This window comes from Gossypium arboreum, chromosome 3 (genome assembly GCF_025698485.1).
Source record: "Gossypium arboreum isolate Shixiya-1 chromosome 3, ASM2569848v2, whole genome shotgun sequence".
In the NCBI taxonomy this organism is placed as follows: domain Eukaryota; kingdom Viridiplantae; phylum Streptophyta; class Magnoliopsida; order Malvales; family Malvaceae; genus Gossypium; species Gossypium arboreum.
The window spans coordinates 122,149,045-122,169,612 of NC_069072.1; the positions used below are offsets into that span (position 1 = coordinate 122,149,045).

The following is a 20,568-nucleotide window of genomic DNA, read 5'->3' on the forward strand; positions in this document are numbered from 1 at the left end:
CAATTTTACCAATTTCTAAGTCTATGGACAAAATTGGACATGGATGGAATTTTGGAAAGTTTAGTAGTAAGGGCATTTTGGTCATTTAAGGGTAAAATGAATTAAAATACAAAATTAAAAGCCAATTTTGCTCATCTTCAACCCCATGGCCGAATATAGCAAGGAGAAACCATGGCTAGGGTTTTCAAGCTTCCAAGCTCGATTGTAAGTCCGTTCTAGCCTCGTTTTTAATGATTTTTACGCTTTTGGAGTCCCTAGCTCGATTAAGCTTATGCTAGCAATAATTCAACCTAGGATTCATATTTGGAAAAATACCCATAGGTGAAATTTGTGTATTTTGGTGTTTTATGATAGAATATGAGGTTTTAAATTATGTTAGACAACTTGTACTACTCGGTTTTAAGTGAAAATGAGCAAAGGGCTTAATCGGTAAAAATACCTAATAGTCATAAGTACATGTTAGAGTGAGAATTTGATGTTTCCATAGAAGGAAAAATGATCATCATGTCATAAAACATAAGAAAATAGGCTGAAGTTTAATTTACGAGCTTTGGGGCAAAAGTGTAAATATGCAAAAGTTTAGGGCAAAGCGTAATTTTGCCAAAATATGATTTTGGGTCAATTTGAATAATGTGAGTCCAAATTAGACTATATTTTAAATGATAGAGCAAGGAAAACTGAAATTCGGGCTAAAATAGAAAAATACCAAGTTGTGGACGAAATGGTAAAAGTAGCCATTTTCGCATACGAGGTAAGTTCATGTGTAAATAATGTAGCATAATTGTTATTTTAAGTTATTGATGTTAATTATATGATATGCTGATTTTTTATCGTGAAATATTATGCTTTGTGGTTAATGTTGAGTAATATGCAAATTATGTTTACTACTTGATAAATATGAATTGCTACCGAGTATCGATTCCGATATTCCATGGAAGACGCAATGTGAGATCGAGGAAAAAGCCCGCTTTGAGCCTTAGGAATAGATTAGGATACAAGTGACATGTCACTAGGATGGTTGAGCATCCAAACTCGTTGAGTTGAGTCCGAGTTCACTTATGGATGCGAATGTCCGAACTCGTTGAGTTGAGTCCGAGTTCGTGAAATGTAACTAGGCATCCGAACTCGTTGAGTTGAGTCTGAGTTCACTTATGGATGCGAACGCCCGAGCTCGTTGTGTTGAGTCCGAGTTCACTTAGGGGCGGGTTACATGATTTCTTGATTACATATGAGGCACTTATGTGCAAATTATCCGTGTATCCGAGTTGTATTCTGATGTGTTCAACGGGTGAAATTTCTAGTGAAATGAAAGAACACTTAAGATGCAAGCGACGTTTTGGTAAGTGTTGTGAAATGGACACTTTGGACAGGTATGTTCTTAACCCTCGGGTTGATAATAGATACAACAACGATAAGGTAGTAAGATGATGAATGATGTTTAGAAATATGATATATGTTTTGGTGATACCATGCTAAAGTTGTTTGGTATATTTGTATTGTTATGTTACTTGTTATTTACGTATGAACTTACTAAGCATTTATGGTTACTCCTCCTCTTTATTTACTGTAGTTTTGAACAAGCCAGCTCGAATCGGACGGGTCAAGGTTCGATCACACTATCCAAAGGACTTTCATCCGGGTAAATGGCTTGTAAAACTTAAGTATGGCATGTATAGCAATATATTTATTTTGTGTAAATAATTTTATGATATGGCCATGATTGGTTGAGAAAATGTTTGATATTGATAAGTCATGGTGATGGTTAAATTTAGATCATGTTTGATATCATGGAAGTTTAATAGGTTATCTAGTTCATAACAACTCATGAAAAGATGAAATTTGCCTTAAAACAGAATATTGCTGCAGCAATGACATGAATTTGAAAAATCACTAAAAATAGTATAAATGGAATTAAATGATGAGAAAGTATGAAATTTAAGCTTAATGAGTCTATTTTCATATGGATAAAAGAAAACAGGCATATAAATTATACTTTATGAGATATTTGAAACCTTGTGAAATAGGGCCAGAGTGATTTCTGGATCCTATGTTCTGACTTTAAAAATTCATAATAAATTGTAAAACAATAATTAGAAGTCATTATTTATATGTACGGATTCCTTATTGAGTCTAGTTTTAATAGAAACAAACATCGTAGTCATTGAAATTCTGTATAGAGAGATATCTGATTCGTAATACACAGATGTTAGAGCAGTCGAACCCTGAAACAGGGGAGACTTTAACTAATAAACTGTACTAATTGGCCCAACAAAAATTTCTAGAAAAACATTAGTAAATATATATATGAGTCTAGATTTATGGAAAATTTACAGATATTGATTTCGAGTTTCGTAACTCGAGATATGATTTTTCTTGTAACTGTGACGCGAGTAGCTAGAAAGCTGTGAATGTAGAAACAAAAGATTTGAAGTTCTTATTTTGATAAATTATGTTCGGTAACTCCTCAAGCTCGACTCCGGCGACGGTTTCGGGCGTGGGGGCGTTACAATGGTTCAATTTTAGTAGAGTTAAAAGCTAAATCGATTTTTATTCAGCAAATTTGTGAAGCTCTGAAGTGTGATAATGAATTGCAAGCTAAAAGAGTGCAATGTGAGTCGACTACTGATTCAGACTATCAGATCGGATCTGAAAATTGCTTAATATTCTGAGGTAGAATTTGTGTACTAAAGAATTTCGAGCTTATTCAGAAAATTCTACACGAAGTACACAATGGTTGTTTATCTGCTCACCTGGTAAGTACTAAAATGTACAATGATTTGAAACAATTGTATTGGTGGTCGGGTATAAAACGAGACATTTCAAAGTGTATATCAAGATGTTTGGTTTGTCAACAAGTTAAAGCTGAACATCAAGTGCCTCCGGGATTTCTACAACCAGTGATGATACTAGAGTGGAAATGGGATAGAGTTACGATGGATTTTGTATTGGGTTTGCCACTGTCTCCGAAAAAGAAAGATGCTATTTGGGTTATCGTTGATCGACTGGTGAAATCGGCGCATTTCATTCCGGTGCATACAAACTATTCACTTGATAAATTGGCTGAGTTGTTGTAACAGCCCTTACCCGTACCTGAGGCCGGGATAAGGTACGAGGCGTTACTAGACAAACATACAAACATTAAACTAAAATACGGGCCATAAAATTTCATTCATATTTCAAAACGTTCATTCACTTACACATAGTCCCTTATTTGAGTCTACGAAGTCCAAAACATACTTTAGAAATGGTTTGGGACTAAACCGAGAACTTACGAAAATCTTAGAAATTTCATGCTTTAAGGCTCCACACGCCCGTGTCCCAAAGTCATGTTCCATACACGGCTGAGACACATGGTCGTGTCTCTGCCTGTGTGGAATATACCTAGGCTATTTTCCAAGCTTTGGTCAACCTTAATCTCTTACACACTTATACAACATCAAAAGCATATAACATGGTATTCATTTAATGATTAAATATTCTCAATTAAACCACAAACATAGCATTTGTATATCATCATACATGTGTCTCTCATACTCATTTTACCTTGTTTATTATAGTACCACTTATACATTTATACCAAGATTATCATCTTACCAAATATCTTCAGCTTAATCATCAAGCATTCATATTTAAAACTAGATCATATCTTTATAAAATACCACAATTCAGATGCGCAAATAACATGTTTGCCTAAAACATTTTAATTCAACTCCATACCCTACAAGCATTACATTGAGACTAGTCATATATATATATATATATACATGTCATGATACATATCATTCTCTTTCCGTTTTCTTATAAACACATATCATTTATTTTATTATATCAATATTTCATATACCATAGTTTCCATGTATTCCAAATATATTTATTTTCCTCCTCCTCCTCTCCATTCCACATCTTTAATGTATATAACATTCTTGTAAGTACGATTTCACAATTTACTAATAAATGCTCACATCAAACTGTCCACACAAGTCATAGTCACCTACTTATTTATAATTCGAGCTACAGAGCTCCAAATTAAGATCCGTAAATTTCCCTTGAAACTAGACTCACATATCTTTTCACCATAAAATTTTCATAATTTTTGGTTTAGCCAATTAGTACAGTTTATTCATTAAAATTTCCCCTGTTTCACATTCTGACAGTTCTGAACTCTCTTCACTAAAAATTAATTATCTCACAATACAAAAATCAGATAATGTTCTTGTTGATTTATATTGAAAATAGACTCATTAGGGATTTTAAAAATATAATTTTAAGCCTCTAATTTTTTTTATCCAAATTTTGGTGATTGTCCAAAGTCAGAACAGGGGATCACGTAATCATTCTGAACCAGTCTCACAAAAACATAAATATATCAAAATATAGAACTCCTTTTCTTGCTCTGTTTCTTTTATATGAAAATAGACTCATTAAGCTTTAATTTAATATCTCATTCAGTCTCTTATTCAATTTTTACTATTTTTGGTGATTATTCAAAATCACGTCACTGCTACTGCCCAAAACAGTTTTATTGCTAATTCACTCTTTCACACTTTCTTTGTATTAACCTCATTTTAACATACATATCACAAATCATTTTCACCACATTTCATACATCACAAGTATAGGCCCATGATCACAAGGTCACCATAAAATCATCCTCATGTATAACTTACTTGTTTATAACCTTACCACATCCTGGTCACTTAATGAACACATCATTCACATAACCAAGTTCATGCACTTATTCATCACAAAACTCACAAAGCAATACATAGAGAGTCTCCCGTTGAACACTTCGGATCAATCCTCGATACTTGGTGGTTTTAGCACATAGCTCCACCCATCATAGAGTTCGGCTCTCTTGTACACATGGTGAACACTCAGTACCACTCATGTGACCTAGCCAATTTATCTCGTAGCTCTCTTGTCTGCATGGTGTCCTTCACCTGGAGCCACGCATGCGACCTAGCTACATATATCCCGTAGCTCTCTTGTCTACATGGTGTACACATAGTATCACCCATGCGACCTAGCTACATCATAATGTCTTGTAGCTCTCTTGTACACATGATGTGCACTCAGACCATACATGTGACCTAGCTACATACTATCTCAGATCATCCAATCTTTCCGAAAGTTCAACCGGATTTCTCTCTTTTCCAACAATTTCACCAATCAAGTAATTATCCACAAACATATTTCCAATATTATTATAAAATATCATAATACAAGTAATATTGATGTATTACTTACATATAAACTTACATCTCATTTAATATCAAGGCAATAATATTAAATTACACATTGCCTTATTAAAAATCATATGAACTTACAATTTCCCATAATATCCATAATCATAGGAACCACATTTATATATGATAATTCAATGCACTTCATGTACCATAGACATATTTTTAAATCAATTCATAAACTTGGCACCATAATCATTTAATTTAACATAATTCAATTAATTCACTAAATTTAACTTTCAAATATAAATTACTGACATTATTGTTGTATTATTATCATACCAACTTACATACTTTCAACACCTCGAAAATTATAATAAATATATCAATTTTACATTGAAACGTGCATAAATTAATGCTTATTATACATATGAACTTACCTCGATACTAAAACGATCATTTTACCAACTTTTCCAATTTTCGATTTTCCTTTCATTCTAGGTTCAAATCTCATTTTCTTGGATCTAAAACATCATATTTTACTTATTTAATTAATGTAATATTCAAAACAGTCCTTAACTCGAACTTTGGAAAAATTACAATTTTGCCCCTAAACTTTTGCATATTTACACTTTTGCCCCTAGGCTCGGGAATTAAACTTCATCCCTTATTCTTATGTTTTATGACATGCTGATCACTTTTCCCTTCTATGGCAACATCAAATTCTCACTCTAACATATACTTATGACTATTAGGTATTTTTACCGATTAATTCCTTTTACTCGTTTTCACTCAAAACCGAGTAGCACAAGTTGTCTAACATAATTTAAAACCTCATATTCCATCATAAAACAGAAAAATAAACACATTTCACCTATGGGTATTTTTCCAAATATGAACCCTAGCTTAAATTATTGCTAGAATAAGCTTAATCAAATTATCGGGATTCTAAAAACGTAAAGAACTTGAAAAACGGGGTTAGAACGGACTTACTATTGAGCTTGGAAAGCTAGAAAACCCTAGCCATGGTTTCCCCCATGCTAATTTCAGCCTCCATGAAAAAGATGAGTAAATTTTGGCTTTATTTTCCCTTTTTATTTCTTTTAATTACCAAATGACTAAAATGCCCTTCCTTACTAAACTTTCAAAAATTCCATCCATGTCCAATTTTTTTCCATCACTTAGAAATTGGTCAAATTGCTATTTAAGACCTCCTAATTAATATTTCAAAGCAATTTCACACTAGAAACTTCTAGAATGTAAGTTTTGCAACTTATTCAACTTAGTCCTTAACTTCAAATTGAGCACTTTATGCATAGAATTTCTTCACGAAATTTTCACACAATCATGAAATCATATCATAGACCTCAAAATAATCATAAAATAATTATTTTTATCTCATATTTTGTGGTCCCGAAACCTCTGTTCCAACTAGACCCAATTTTGGGCTATTACAGTTGTACATTTCAGAGATCGTTAGATTGTAAGGGGTACGTACCTATTTCTATTATCTAGGATAGAGATTCGAGGTTTACGTTGCGATTTTGGAAGAAATTACAATAAGCTCTAGGTATGAGGTTGAATTTTAGTATCGCATTTCATCCGCAAACTGATGGTCAGTTTGAGAGAATAATTCAGATTCTCAAAGATATGCTTCGTTGTTGTATTTTAGAATTTAAAGGCAATTGGGGGATATATTTTTCGCTGGTTGAATTTGCGTATAATAACAGTTTTCAATCGAGCATGAAGATGACACTGTATGAAGCATTATATGGTCGTAAATGCCGAACTCCGTTAAACTGGACTGAACTTAGTGAGAAAAAGATTCACGGGGTTGATTTGATCCGAGAGACTGAAGATAAAGTGAAAGTAATTCGCGACAATTTGAAAGCATCTTCAAATCGATAGAAATCGTATGCAAATTTAAAACAAAAAGACATTGAATTTCAGATCGGTGACAAAGTATTTCTGAAAGTATCTCCGTGGAATAAAATTCTTTGATTTGGTTGAAAAGGCAAATTGAGTCTCCAATTTATCAGGCCGTATAAGATTATTGAAAGAATAAGGCCGGTAGCATATTGGTTAGCTTTGCTGTCAGAGTTAGAAAAGATTTATGATGTGTTTCATGTGTCGGTGTTACATAGATATAGATCAGATTCATCACACGTAATTTCTCCGTCAGAGATTGAAATTCAACCTAATATGTCGTACAACAAAGAATCGATCAGAATTTTAGCTCAAGAGGTTAAGAATTGAGAAATAAAAGCATAGCTTTGGTGAAAGTTTTGTGGCAACGTCACGGAATCGAAGAAGATACGTGGGAACCTGAGGAACCTATGAGAAAACAGTACCCTAACATCTTTTCTGGTAAGATTTTCGGGGACGAAAATCCCTAAGGAGGAGAGTTGTAAGAGCCCGTTTTTAGTCAAATCAAAACTGTGGTTTTGGGACCACAAATCTGAAGATGAAATAATTATTTTATTATTATTTTAATGTTTACAGCATGATAACATGATTGTGTGAAAATTTCGTTAAGAAATTTTATCGTTTGAGTGATTAATTTGATAAAAAGGACTAAATCGCATAAAGTGTAAAACTTGAGTTCTATATGCTAAAGGGGTTTAATAGATATGGAATTAAAATTTTGAAAGGTTCATGTTGTAATTATACCATTAATAGCATGAATGGACAATTATAGACATAAAGTAAATGATTTATAATGTTTTTATTAAAGGATAAAATAGTAATTTACAGAATAACTTAAGTAAAATAATAAAAAAATTGTATCATCTTCTCAAATTAGCTTCCACAACCGAAATTAAGGGTTTGAAACACTATTAAAGAGCTTGAAACATTCGCCCTAGTTTCCTTGAGCATGTAAGTTCATTTTTGTCCCGTTTTTAATGATTTCTATGTTTTTGAGATCGTTGCAGCTTAATCTAGTTAACCCAGCGACTAATTTGCAAAAATTTTAAAGGTTTAGGGTTTACCATTGATGAATATAGATTTATTTTGATGTTTGATGATAGAAAATGTATGGTTTTTGACTTTTTGTTATATAAACAACATTTGTTAAGTGATTTTTGGTAAAATATTCAATTAGGGATTGAATTGTGAAATGTTGATATTTTGTGGTTAAATTGATAAATGAAAAATATGGACTGCTAGGGACCTAATTGAAATTCGGCTAGCATGGATTCTGGTTGGATTGCATGAATTTGTAATTTTATGAGATAAGGACTAAATTGTAAAAATTTTGAAATGTTAGGGGCAAAAATGTAAAATTTCCTTAATGTGTATTTTGGACTAAATTGAATAAAGTGATAATTAAATAAGTTAATTTTGGTTACATTTAGATCAAGAAAAGTGAAATACGAATTTAGATCGGGGAAAGAACAAAGCATTGGACTAATCGACTCGTTTCATCGTTTTTACATTCGAGGTAAGTTCGTATGTAATAAGCTTTGTTAAAATTGTATTTTCAATACTTTGATATTGCATAAATTGTGAGTACGACTCTACGGACATGTTCGACGATGATTCGGCAAGTGAGAAATCCCAGTTGAACCCTAGGAATAGATTAGGATACGAATGACATGTCATTAGGGGTTATGTGATTTGGGTGTTGGTCCGTATGTCTTACCGGTGGCTGAGTTATCCAGCATGTGTTGCGGATACTCGTTATATTGTGTGAGCAGCACCGTGTAGCTTCGTCATGACCGTCAGCTTGTGCGAAGAGACCCATTGATAGCTCTAGTGCAAGCATTATATGTGATACGGGATTGAGATAGATTTAGCTATATATGTAACACTTAGGGTACGAGATTCCCGAGTATCCGATAGTATTCTGAATAATTCAATGGGTAAATGAATGATGTGGATGAGTGTGTATTTGATACAAGGTGACACAGGTATTTACATAAACTATACAGGCATGAATCGAAGAAAATTATGAATGTATATCTAACCTTGTGAATGAAAATTTTAGTAGGTTGATGGTTTAAAATGAGATATGTTATGATATGTATAAATTGCTTAAATTGTGCATATTTGGTAAGTTAAGTTTATTGCTGTATGAACTTACTAAGCTTTATAGCTTACATTGTTTATTTTTTCCCTGTTTTATAGTGAAATCAAAGCTAGCTTGGATTCAGGAATCTTCGGAGACTTCATCACACTATCTTACTATCACTTTGGTACTTTTGAACTTAAGTATTTTGAGTATATGGCATGTATAGAAGTTTGGTCATTTTGATATATAGTTTGGTAATGAATTTAGTCATTTGAAATGGCTTGTAAATGTTAATGTTTTGGTTTTGGTTTTGTATATAGCCATGAGAGTTGGTTTAATTTGGTTGGTTTGGTTGTGTATACATATGTGCATATGGCTTTAGTTATGTGTTTAATGGTGGATATGTTTTGCTTGTTGGTATTTGGTAATTAGGGATACTAAATGGTTGAGAATTGAATTTGGTATGTTTGTGATATTAAGCTAAATAATGCAAAATTGGAAGTGTTCACATTGATAATTTGAGATTATGAGTTTTGGTATGATATTGAATGGCATATTGTGGTATTGATATGTTTAATATTGGTTGGGATTGAAATGGTATGAAGTATGTTTGAATGAAGTTAATAGAAAGCCTATTTTTATGCCATTTGGTTTGGTGTAGGCATATGCAAATTGGGTGGCAAAATGGCTTGGTAAATAGCCTATTTTTGTTTAAACGGGTAGAGACACGGGAGTGTGTCTCAGCTGTATGTGACACACGGTTAGGTTGCACATCTGTGTGTCTCCTGGTGTTGAATTAAATCATATCAGTATGCCCTATATGGCCAAGCACACATGCGTGTGACTTGGTCATGTGGCATAAGTCAGTATACCTTACAGGTTTGGCACGGCCTAGCACATGACCTAGCACACGGGCGTGTGTGGCCATTTCTATGGCACACGGGCTAGTCACACAGATGTGTGTGTTGGCCGTGTGACCCAAGTCAGGGAGTTACACGGGGTTGGACATGGGTTGGGACACGGCCATGTGCTCTCATTTCGAATGTCCACATGGCTTGTGAGATGGGCGTTTCGTTGGCCGTGTGAGACACACAGGCGTGTGTCCCCTGTAGTTTGAAAATTTTTCTAAGTTTTGTAAAAATTTCTTGAGCTATCAGTTTAGTCCCGAACTACTCCTAAAGCATGTTTTGGGCATCATAGGCTCGTTTTAGGGACGATCTGAATGATGTTGTATGATGATTATATGAAATTGAAAAATATATGTGAAATGTATGTTTATTTGCGTTAAAAGTTCGGTAATGCTCCGTAACCCTATTTCGGCTTTGAATATGAGTGAGGGGTGTTACAGACATAGTCCAGACCGTGTGGTATTCAAACAATAGGACACATGGCCATGTCCCCAGCCCGTGCCTTAAACCGTGTAACTCATTGAGTTAGGTCGCATGGCCGCGTTGTAGACCATGTGCCAGAACGTATAACTCTCTGACTTGTGTCATACGATCGTGTCGCAAGCCGTGTGCTAGACCGTGTAACTCACTGACTTGATATACACAAACGTGTGATACTCATACCTGAAATAAAAAATGACACGGTCGTATGTGCCGTGTGACAACCCGTGTCCCAGGTCGCGTGCTCATAATTTGACCTTATAAACAAGCCATTTTAAGACCAAAACTTGCCCAATCATCCACTCTATTTGTGCATACATTCAATAGACCTAAACATCTTTCAAACACATATAAACATACCAATTCAATCAACCTATTTCACCTAACCAATATGCCATTCAAAGGCACCATATTTATACCAAAACAATTTCAATCAAAACAAGGCTCTAATGCCACATCTCAAGCATAAAACATACTTAATTTAGCTACCTAATGACATCAATTATAAATAATTAATTTTTCATAATAAACATACCAAAATGACCATATATTACAAAGTGCTTAAAAGTGACCAAAGAACATAAATTTGCCAAAGCACTATAAATCCATCAAACAAAATATATACTCCAAAGGCATATTCATACCAAATTTATCATTAACACATTCAAGAACTATCGTTATATAAAGTCCTATACATGCCATTTATAATCTTGGCCAAAATAACTCAAAAAGATTTGTTGGATAGTGTGATAGAACTCCAACAAGCTTCCAACCGGTCGAGCTTTCGATAATCTACGAAACGAAGGAAAATAACTACGTAAATAACTAATGCTTAGTAAGCCCGTATAAATTCAAACATAACTTACCCTTCTTAAGCTCAACTTATATAATACGCATAATATCATTACCATGCTCATAAGCTAAATAAACTCCTATATACACCATCAAACTTACAAGTTAGCAAGTTCATATATAATACATATATGTGCAACTATATCATAAGTAAATTTCCATGTACATACCATTCATCACATAATCATTTAGTTCCCTTCAATTCATTTGCATTCATCAAATTTACATTTCATAAGATTATGAACAATTATCTATTTGAATACATGCCTTACCATTTATCTTTACTTACCCGTTGAACCATCTAGAATTACGATGGATGCTCGGGAATGCTCACACATAGTATGCCTTTCCATATAACTGTAACATTTCCTTTTCAATAATACTTACACGAGTTGTGAAATGGGCCTGCTCACACGAACTGTGGAGAATCTGTAACAAATGCAGGACCTCAGCCATCAGTAGGACATTCAAAACCAACACTTGAAACATGAAATCCCTAATGACATGTCATTCGTATCCTAAGAATTCTTAATGTTCAAACGGGATTATTTATCTGTCAGTTACTCAAAATGTCAATCTATTTATATATTCAATTCAATTTATACTAATATAATATAACAGATAATCAATCAAACTATTATTAATAATATTATAATTCATATGAACTTACCTCAATAACTATAGTCGCAAAAGTAGAGTTGGAGACTAATCCAAAGCTTTTACCTTTCCTCGATTTAAGTTCGGTTGTGGTTTATCTTGATCTAAATAGATAATTTAATTCAATTAAGTACTTCAAATAACCAAAATTATTCAATTCAATATATAATTCATATAATCATGAAATTGCAAAATTACCCCTTCTATTTTAATTTTTTCACAACTTAGTCCTTATAACCATAACTTGCAAATTCACTATTTTTCTTAGACAACATGTGGTAACCGATTCTTCTAGGGTACCTAATTAGCCTATATTTACCCAAAATTTCACATAAATTCCAAAGAATCTTACACATTTAGCAAATTAATCCTTAACCCTAAATTTGTCAAAAATCACTAACAAAACAACTTTACGTGACAACCAATTAAGCTAAAACGAGCTCAAAAACATAAAAATCAATAAAAATGGGGCTCAAATACATACCATGCATGAGGAAAATTCAAAATTGAAGCTTTCTCCCCTCTTTCAATGGCTATTCGATTTTTTTCTAAGCAAAAATAGGGAAGATGATGACCAAATTTTCACTCTTGTTTTGTTAACATAACATTAATTATTAAATTACTAAACTAGCCTTTAAAAACTATTAAAATCACACAAAAAGCTGTCCATCACAATTCACTATCTTAAATGTGGTATATTTACCATATAAATCCATTAATTCATCTTATTAAAGCTTTTTAATCCACTTAACTAATAGAACTCAACTTTTTCACCTTTTTCAATTTAGTCCTTTTACCTAATTAACCATTTAAACATAAAAAAATTCTTAATGAAAATCTAATACTACCTTAAAACAACCCTATAGACATTAAATAAATATTAAAATATTTACTCCCTTGTCGGAATTGTGGTCCTGAAATCACTGTTTCTGACACCACTAAAAATGAGTTGTTATAAAAAGTGTCCCGTTGAACTTTATAGACTTATACACATGGTTTCATGTTATTTCTTGATGATTTAGAGATCCGACATTTGTTGCGGACTCAAAGATACATGTAGCACAAGTTTAGCCTGAACTGGTAATTTGATGTCATTTTAAAGGTTTAGCTTGGATTTGTAACCTTGCATGTATATACAACCTGGGCTAGGCTTTATTGTGTCGATAAAAGTTTAGCCCTGATGGGTAACCTGAAACCTCTGTATGTGATTAGCTCAAATGAGCCTCTGATGTGAAGCGTACCAGTATTTTGAGTTCTTTTATGATGTTTATCGGGTAGCATAAAACATGTGAAATGTGAAATTTGCAGGTTTGTTCAATGGTGGACGACGTAAGGGGTTGAAGAAGATGATTCCTATCATATTTTTCCGCTAAAAATGTATATACTTAATTTATTTGTTAACTAAATTTAATTAATTAAATTAATTATGATTAATTAAACATAACTATTTAATTAATTAAGCTAATGACATATTACATCATCATCATCCACCAATATCCATTTTAATTTGTTCTCTTTTCATTTTAGTCTTTTGGATAATTACTATTTAAGTCCCCAAGCCTTAATCTAATTAAAAATCTATAGCAATTAAACTTTAATAATTTAGTCCCTAAGCTTCAGTTTCTCACAATTTCAACTAAATTACTTAATCATTTTTCAATTCGAAAATATAATAACTTCATAAATATCACTATTTAACATTTACCGTCTCAATTTATAGAAATGAGGTCTCAAAACCACATTTTTCAACACCATTAGAAACTGGGTCGTTACATTAGTGAAGTAATTTTAAATGAGTTGTCTCTTGGTTACTGAACAAGTAAGTAGAAATTAGTTGTCCAGTGTTGAGTCAGAAACTAGAGCTAATTTATTAAAGGCATTGAAGTTATCATTGCGTCAATGATTGAATCTATGAATCAAACAATGATTTTACCTTTGGCTAAAATTTTTCCTATTAATTTTTTATTTTATTTTACAATCTCCTTTTATTTTGTTTTAATTTTAAATTTAGTTTTTAATTTTAAACTCCTTTTATTTTTATTAAAGATATGAAATTATCACTTTCTATTAATTTTATATTTTTCAAGTATGTTTTATTTTTGTATGTCTCCAAAACCTAAGAGTGAGTTTATAAAATGGATGCTTATTTGAAAATTCATTCATTACTTTTTGAGAATGACTATTGTCTTTTTGTCGTCTTGATTTTGGCATGCTAGATATGGGATGTAGAAAGGGGAAGGCTAAAGCTTACACTGACTGGACACATTGATCAGGTACGAGGTTTGTTTTGAGAAATTTCTAAGGTGTGAATAGTTTTTACGGGTTAACCATGCTGTGGATGATTTTCAATCATGGATTCCAAATAATTCGATATTTATATTCTATTCACAGAACTCACTGTCAGTAGTAAACACGAACATATGTTCTCTGCTTGTGATGATAAGCAAGTTAAATGCAGGGACCTTGAACAGAATAAGGTCAGAACTGCTTAGACTTACTGCTTTGGATTAATAAGAACTTCAGAAGGATATTTTATCCCTATAACTGTTGAAATCATTCTTGTTATTGGAACTCATAAGTTGTTGTATAGGTTATCCGGTCCTATCATGGTCACCACCATCAAAGAATCTCTTTGAGAAAACCCTTCCTACAAATGTAATGATCCTTGAATAATCATTGTCCAATCTTGTTTTCTTTGATTATGAGTCATTTGAAAATTTTGCCTTTTGCTTCCAATAGGATGCATGGGCTATTTAGTAGGATATTTAAAAAGAGTTGATTCAATTGAAGCGGGAGGCAAAGTTGAAAGGAGGTTTCTATGTCGATCCAGGAGTTAAGCTTTTGTTCATTGTTAGAATACAGAGGTACATGTTTCTTGTGGTGTTACGTCTGCTTCGAGCCTTTCTTAATTTTGTGTTTTATAAACTATATTTTGTGATTTTTAGATGTTGTTGACATTCTCTTGGTTTCATAAACTTTCTTGCTACTGTTAACTTTGGATTTATTCCTCTGATATTGCTTTTATAAACAATGACAAAGGTTGGTGCTATACATAAAATTGATTGGTTGAACATTTTTCTTTGCCAGTGTTAATGGAGTTGCGCCAATTTGCAAGCTATACAAGAGCGACATGAAAATTCATTGTTGAAGCAAGAATAGGAGAAGCTCCTGGATGAAAGAGGCCATGAGGGAGACTATAAACAAAGCCATGGATATGCAAGTTGGGCTTCTTCTTTTTATTGTTACTATGTATTTATATTTGGATTATGTTTTGATTATGTTGGACTATATTTAATTATGTTTATATAAAATAATTGGCTTAATTTAATTATTATATTATATTTAGATTTTTATTGTAGGTCTTACAAAAACATAAAAAATAAAAAATAAAAACACGGGTTATAGAAAAAATAAATTTTTGTAACTTTTGCGAGTTATATCAACATTCATCAATGAATTTACAACGAACATAAAAAGTTACTTTCGTTATTAAAAAAAGTAACTTTTATTTTGGTTTAAATTAAATGTAAAAGTTACTGTGATCATAATGTCTTTTTGGTTGATTGGGTTGGGGCAAAATATTGGATCCTGTTCGATGATGGAAGCGGGGTTGTGGGGCACTTATGACGGACTGGTGCAAGCCTAGTTACTTGGATGTCGACATGTTATTCTAGAAATGGATAGTAAAATAGTGGTGCAGCAGTTGTGTAATCGAACGACTGATGGGCCTCATGTGTGTTAACCCGGATGATTTTAGGGTTGAGACAGTAGGGTTAGGTTATGAGGATGGTGCAAATGTGTAGAGAAGGGAACAGAGTCGCAGATACCCCGGAGAACTTAGTAGCAGAGATGACGTGGGGATTGAATGTGTTTCATAGGCCATTATGTGAGGTCATGCAGGCTCTCAAGGAAAAGATGAGGATGGAAGTGGTTTAGAAATTTAGATATTAAATCTTTTATGTTCTAAAAAAGTAATAGTTCACTGCGTTTGTGCACAATATGTCACTAATATAAATTATAATAAACAATTAGTAAAAGCAATTTTTCTTGTCTTTTGAGGCGTTTAAGCCATAAAAGTGTAATTGGAAAAGGGCAAATAAGCAGTTTCTGTATTGAACAATGAAAACTGAACTTGGTCAGAGGATCAAGTTATGGAGTTGGGGTTTTCTTGATGTACTGGATGATTAGCTTCAGTGCTTATTGTAATGTGCTGAGTCTGCCTTCTTGGTTGAGAAAAAAAGAAAAGAAAAGAAAAGAAAACCCATGTGTATTTTTTCTATTTATCCCTTTTAAGATATGTAGAAATGTTTAGATAGGTACATGTATCCAAATTTGACAACCTCGATATATTAATAATTGTATTACAATTACCTCTCACACATTGGCAGTAAAATTGAAAAACTAAGACGAAAAAGTACTACTAATAAATATGCAGTTGAAACAAAACCATATGTTAATGAATGATATTCTATTTTTCTTTTTTTTTTTTCAATTATATATCTAGAAAATGTATTGCAAAATAGATTAGAAAAAAAAATGGTGTGTGGCATGGTACAATTATACTAGGGTGCTTCTATCCCAAGGAAGCATGGCCTAGGTTTTTGAATATTACAACAGCAATTGAAGGTGAAGGTGAAGTTGAAGTTGTTTTTGAATAATCTTGCAACGTCATTGCCCATTGTGTTCATGAACTCTGTTCTCATAGTTTGAACCTTCATTGTCTGCCATCTGACCATGTGAATTATAGTTCCCAGGAATTTCCATTTGCTGATCATTCGGTACCATTTCTGCCATTTCCTGATGATCCACCATTCCATGCTGCTATTTCCAACACATATGATTACATTATTAAACCCTTTTATATATTAAAGAGAAAAACTATGGAAAACTTAGCAATTAGAAGGGAAAAAAAAAACCTGAACGTGGGAATACAAGGTTGGTGGCATGGAGTTAGACTGAAGCCCAGTTGAAGCAAATGACTGAGGCCATGGTGCGAAATTTTCAGTATTCGGATTTGAGACGTGGCATTGATCTCCTATGTTGTGAGGATCCACATTTGACATGCTTCCTTGCAACAATGGATCGTAGACCGTGGATGAAAGATCCCTAAATTGTATGAACAACTTATTCTTATCATACAATTACTCTTAAAAGTTAGCCAGTAATAAATATAAAATTCGAATTTTAATATCAACATTCTTTTTCATGAAAGATTATTGAGGTCGAAATTTTTTTTAGTAATTTTTTTTTTTTTGCAGGATTAAGTTTTGGAACTGAAAATGGCGAGTACCTGAGAGGATTTAGAGATGCTGACGCATCAAAGATTTGGGATTGGTTTTGACCATTATCAGGCAGCCAATTGACAACCTCATTCTCGAAAGATGGAGGCAATCCTTGCTGCACCAATCCAAACAAAACAAAACAAAAAAAAAAAAATTCATAGTTTTCAATAGGTTGATTTCAAATCCGAAAACTTTTGAAGTTGCCGAGGTTACCATTGATTTGTTTTATTGCAAAATAATATATATATATATATATATATATATATATATATTTATTACCTGTATAGGAGATGGATCATAAGAGGATAAATGGTTGCTCAATATATATTCCTGTAAACCAAAGGCATCGAAATTTAAATTTTTCTTAAAAAGAAAAAAGGTATAATAAGGAAATAATTGTATTAGGATGATCCTAAATATTTTAATTTTAAGCATTAATAAAATAATAACATCTTATTAAATTTTAAGAGATAAATTAATATTGTATATTCATTAATATTGTACATTCATTCATATTTAATATATTTTCTAATTCAATTTATTTAATATATTTCTCTAATTCAATATTATTTTAGTTAAACCATTTAAAATAAGTAATTCAAATTATTAAAAACCTTGAATGTCTGGGAAAAAAGCCATTAGTAGTATTTGTTTTAAATTGAATTAGAGATTATATTAAATATGGATAAATATATAATATTAATTTTATTTCTCGAAACATTATTATTTTATTTATTATTTTGTTGATGCAGTAAAGTTTTGAAGATCTTATAATAGTAATAATAATAGATTCCGACCTTTCTTTGCACAACATTTGCTAATGTTTCGACAAGATGTTTCTCACAGGATTCTAGTTCCGCCATGGATGTGAACCTAAAAGGATCAGGTTCATATGCCCTGTTTTTGAAGATTCCATAAATTAATTAGCCTCAACTTTAAAATTCAAATGTAAACTTTTTTCGATTTTATTTTTTATTGATATAATTATAAATGTATTTATTCATATGCCCTGTTTGGGTCGGAATGATATTATTTTATTTTTAGTTGCAGGTCATTAATATATACCTTAACTGATCCTCCGCCATTTGAAGTTGTTGTTGTAACCTTACAATTTCCTGTTGGATTTCCTGTAATAAAAACAATAACAAACAATACACAAAATTAAAAATTAAAAAAGAAACATAGAAGAAAACACACACCAAGGTTTATGAGAGACAGAAATGTTTATGATACCTTAAAATCAGAGTTAAAAGATGTTGGACTGTTTTCAGCAAAATTCCATGAAAAAGAAGAGACAAAAACTCTCCATAAGCTATTTTAATTAAAATATTACGCAAATGAAAAAAAAAAAAAAAGTTTAACTGGAAATATAGAGAGCGAAGAAGGGGACAAACTTGGCAAGTTGAAGAGCAATATCATTTTCACTTCTTAGCTGCTGGAGAATCCTTAGCATATACTGCATAAAATGCAGGATTCAGTGAATTGAGATTTATTAATTTTCATTTTTCATGAAAAAGAAAATTATGATAACCGTGCCATTTTCTTACCTCTTTGTTTTGGATATCACTGCAACATCAAAAATAAGAATAAAGAACATTAGCTTTAACATATGAATTCCAAGTTTTAAGGAGAAATTAAACAAAACAAAAAAGGGTTTAAGGACATACGGATGTCTGATTTGTTCAGGGAAAATTAGAGCACTGCAACAGATAAATTAATTGAGATGTTACCAAATCAACATGTTAAATGAAATATAAATAAGCTGCAAAATAATATTTAACATTATGAAAGGGTTAAAAAGCGTTACTGCTCTCTTTCTCGATCAGGGAGATTAATGTAACGCATAAAGACATCCTCGATCCTGGTTTTTTATAGAAAAAAAAAAGGTTAAATAAATGCCTGCTTATAGTTCAAAAAATAAAATGAAAAAGACGAAAGATAATAAGCAACATGAGCTAAAATATATTTAAAACTTCAAATTCAGATAATAACAATACTGTTGGTTAAAAGCTTACTTTAACATTTTAAAAGTTTTGTGAAAACGAAGCTAATGAGCACCTGCATGCATGAATTCTTTATTGCATGCACGTAGCCCTAACGTAGACTTGAATTGTTTTCAACCCTAAAAATCAATGTTATTGTTCTTAAAGCATTCATATCTCAAACATATTTGTATATAAATATGAGATGTACAAAATGTTCATTACAAAAAATGTTGGTAAGGAAATAAATGGTGGCACCTTCTCCTGCCAGAAAAATGGCTAATCCGACCGGAAGGAGAGAACATGATAAGAGCAATATCAATGTCACATAGGATGGAAAGTTCATAAGCTTTCTTAATCAACCCATTCCTACGCTTGGAGAAGGTAACCTGACGATTGGTGTTGTTTTCTATTCTCTTAATCTCCAGCTTAACACGTCCCATATTACTTCTTGGGTCTTGTGTAAACCCTAAATATCCTGATATGCCAAAATGGGAAGTTGTTGTTGTTGTTGCTGCTTTGAAAATGTTGAAAACCCTAATATGAGATTATTTTTAGAACAAAATCTAAGGGATGATGAATTGCTATTTGGGTATATATATTGAGAAGAAAGGCCTGAAAATAAGGGTGTGGTTAGATGTGTGAGAGAAAGAGAAAGGGAGGGGGATATGGTTAAAAATGGGTGGGAGAGGAGAGATTTAAGTGTGAGATATTGATGGATTTATTGGGAGGGAAAGGGTCATCGATATTGAAAGTAAAATTTTCTTTTTATTTCCATGCATCATTAAACGCTGGCACATTTTTTTTGTCCTTTGCTTTTTTATTTTCCTTATTTAGTGCCTTTATGTTATTGATCAATGGCAGACTTATCCACAGCTGGTCTAAATCTCCTTTTTTTTTATTAAATATTAAAAGTAAAAATATTTTTTTTTATATTTTTGTAATTATATTTAAAGAAAATATTTTTATTATTCACTTATGTAATAAGTTACGTTTATTCAAACTACAAAAGAAAACAAAAATCTTATAATCGAAATCCAACTTGAGCCTAATTCGTTTACGGGTTTAATTAGACTTTTTGGAGGTATTAAGCCTTTAGAGATCGAAAATCAATGCACTAACTAGACCCAACGATTTTGAGTTATTCGTCTAACCCAATTTCACTTTCGTCTAGAACGCATTTTTGAGACCCGTTTTTTTAGGTCGCGGGTT

General features: G+C 32.3%; 1 protein-coding gene across 1 annotated transcript; it reads right to left on the reverse strand.

Moving 5' to 3' along the window:
- Positions 1–16,566: 16,566 nt before the first annotated feature.
- Positions 16,567–19,919, reverse strand: LOC108458886 (agamous-like MADS-box protein AGL104). Its single transcript, XM_017758282.2, has 12 exons — positions 19,615–19,919; positions 19,182–19,235; positions 19,042–19,074; positions 18,922–18,940; positions 18,769–18,830; positions 18,608–18,635; positions 18,440–18,501; positions 18,172–18,271; positions 17,654–17,704; positions 17,383–17,489; positions 17,009–17,198; positions 16,567–16,910 (listed from the first exon to the last, which is right to left on the reverse strand). The coding sequence occupies exons 1-12, from the start codon at positions 19,797–19,799 to the stop codon at positions 16,761–16,763; spliced, it is 1,041 nt and encodes a 346-aa protein (XP_017613771.1). The 5' UTR covers positions 19,800–19,919; the 3' UTR covers positions 16,567–16,760.
- Between the last annotated feature and the right edge of the window lie 649 nt (positions 19,920–20,568).

Coding starts and splice junctions, on each gene's coding strand:
- LOC108458886 (XM_017758282.2), bottom strand. CDS start 19,799: ATGGGACGTGTTAAGCTGGAGATTAAGAGAATAGAAAACAACACCAAT. Junction 17,705..18,171: donor CAAATGTTGTGCAAAGAAAG/GTCGGAATCTAT, acceptor TTTGGTTTACAG/GAATATATATTGAGCAACCA. Junction 17,199..17,382: donor GCATCTCTAAATCCTCTCAG/GTACTCGCCATT, acceptor CATACAATTTAG/GGATCTTTCATCCACGGTCT.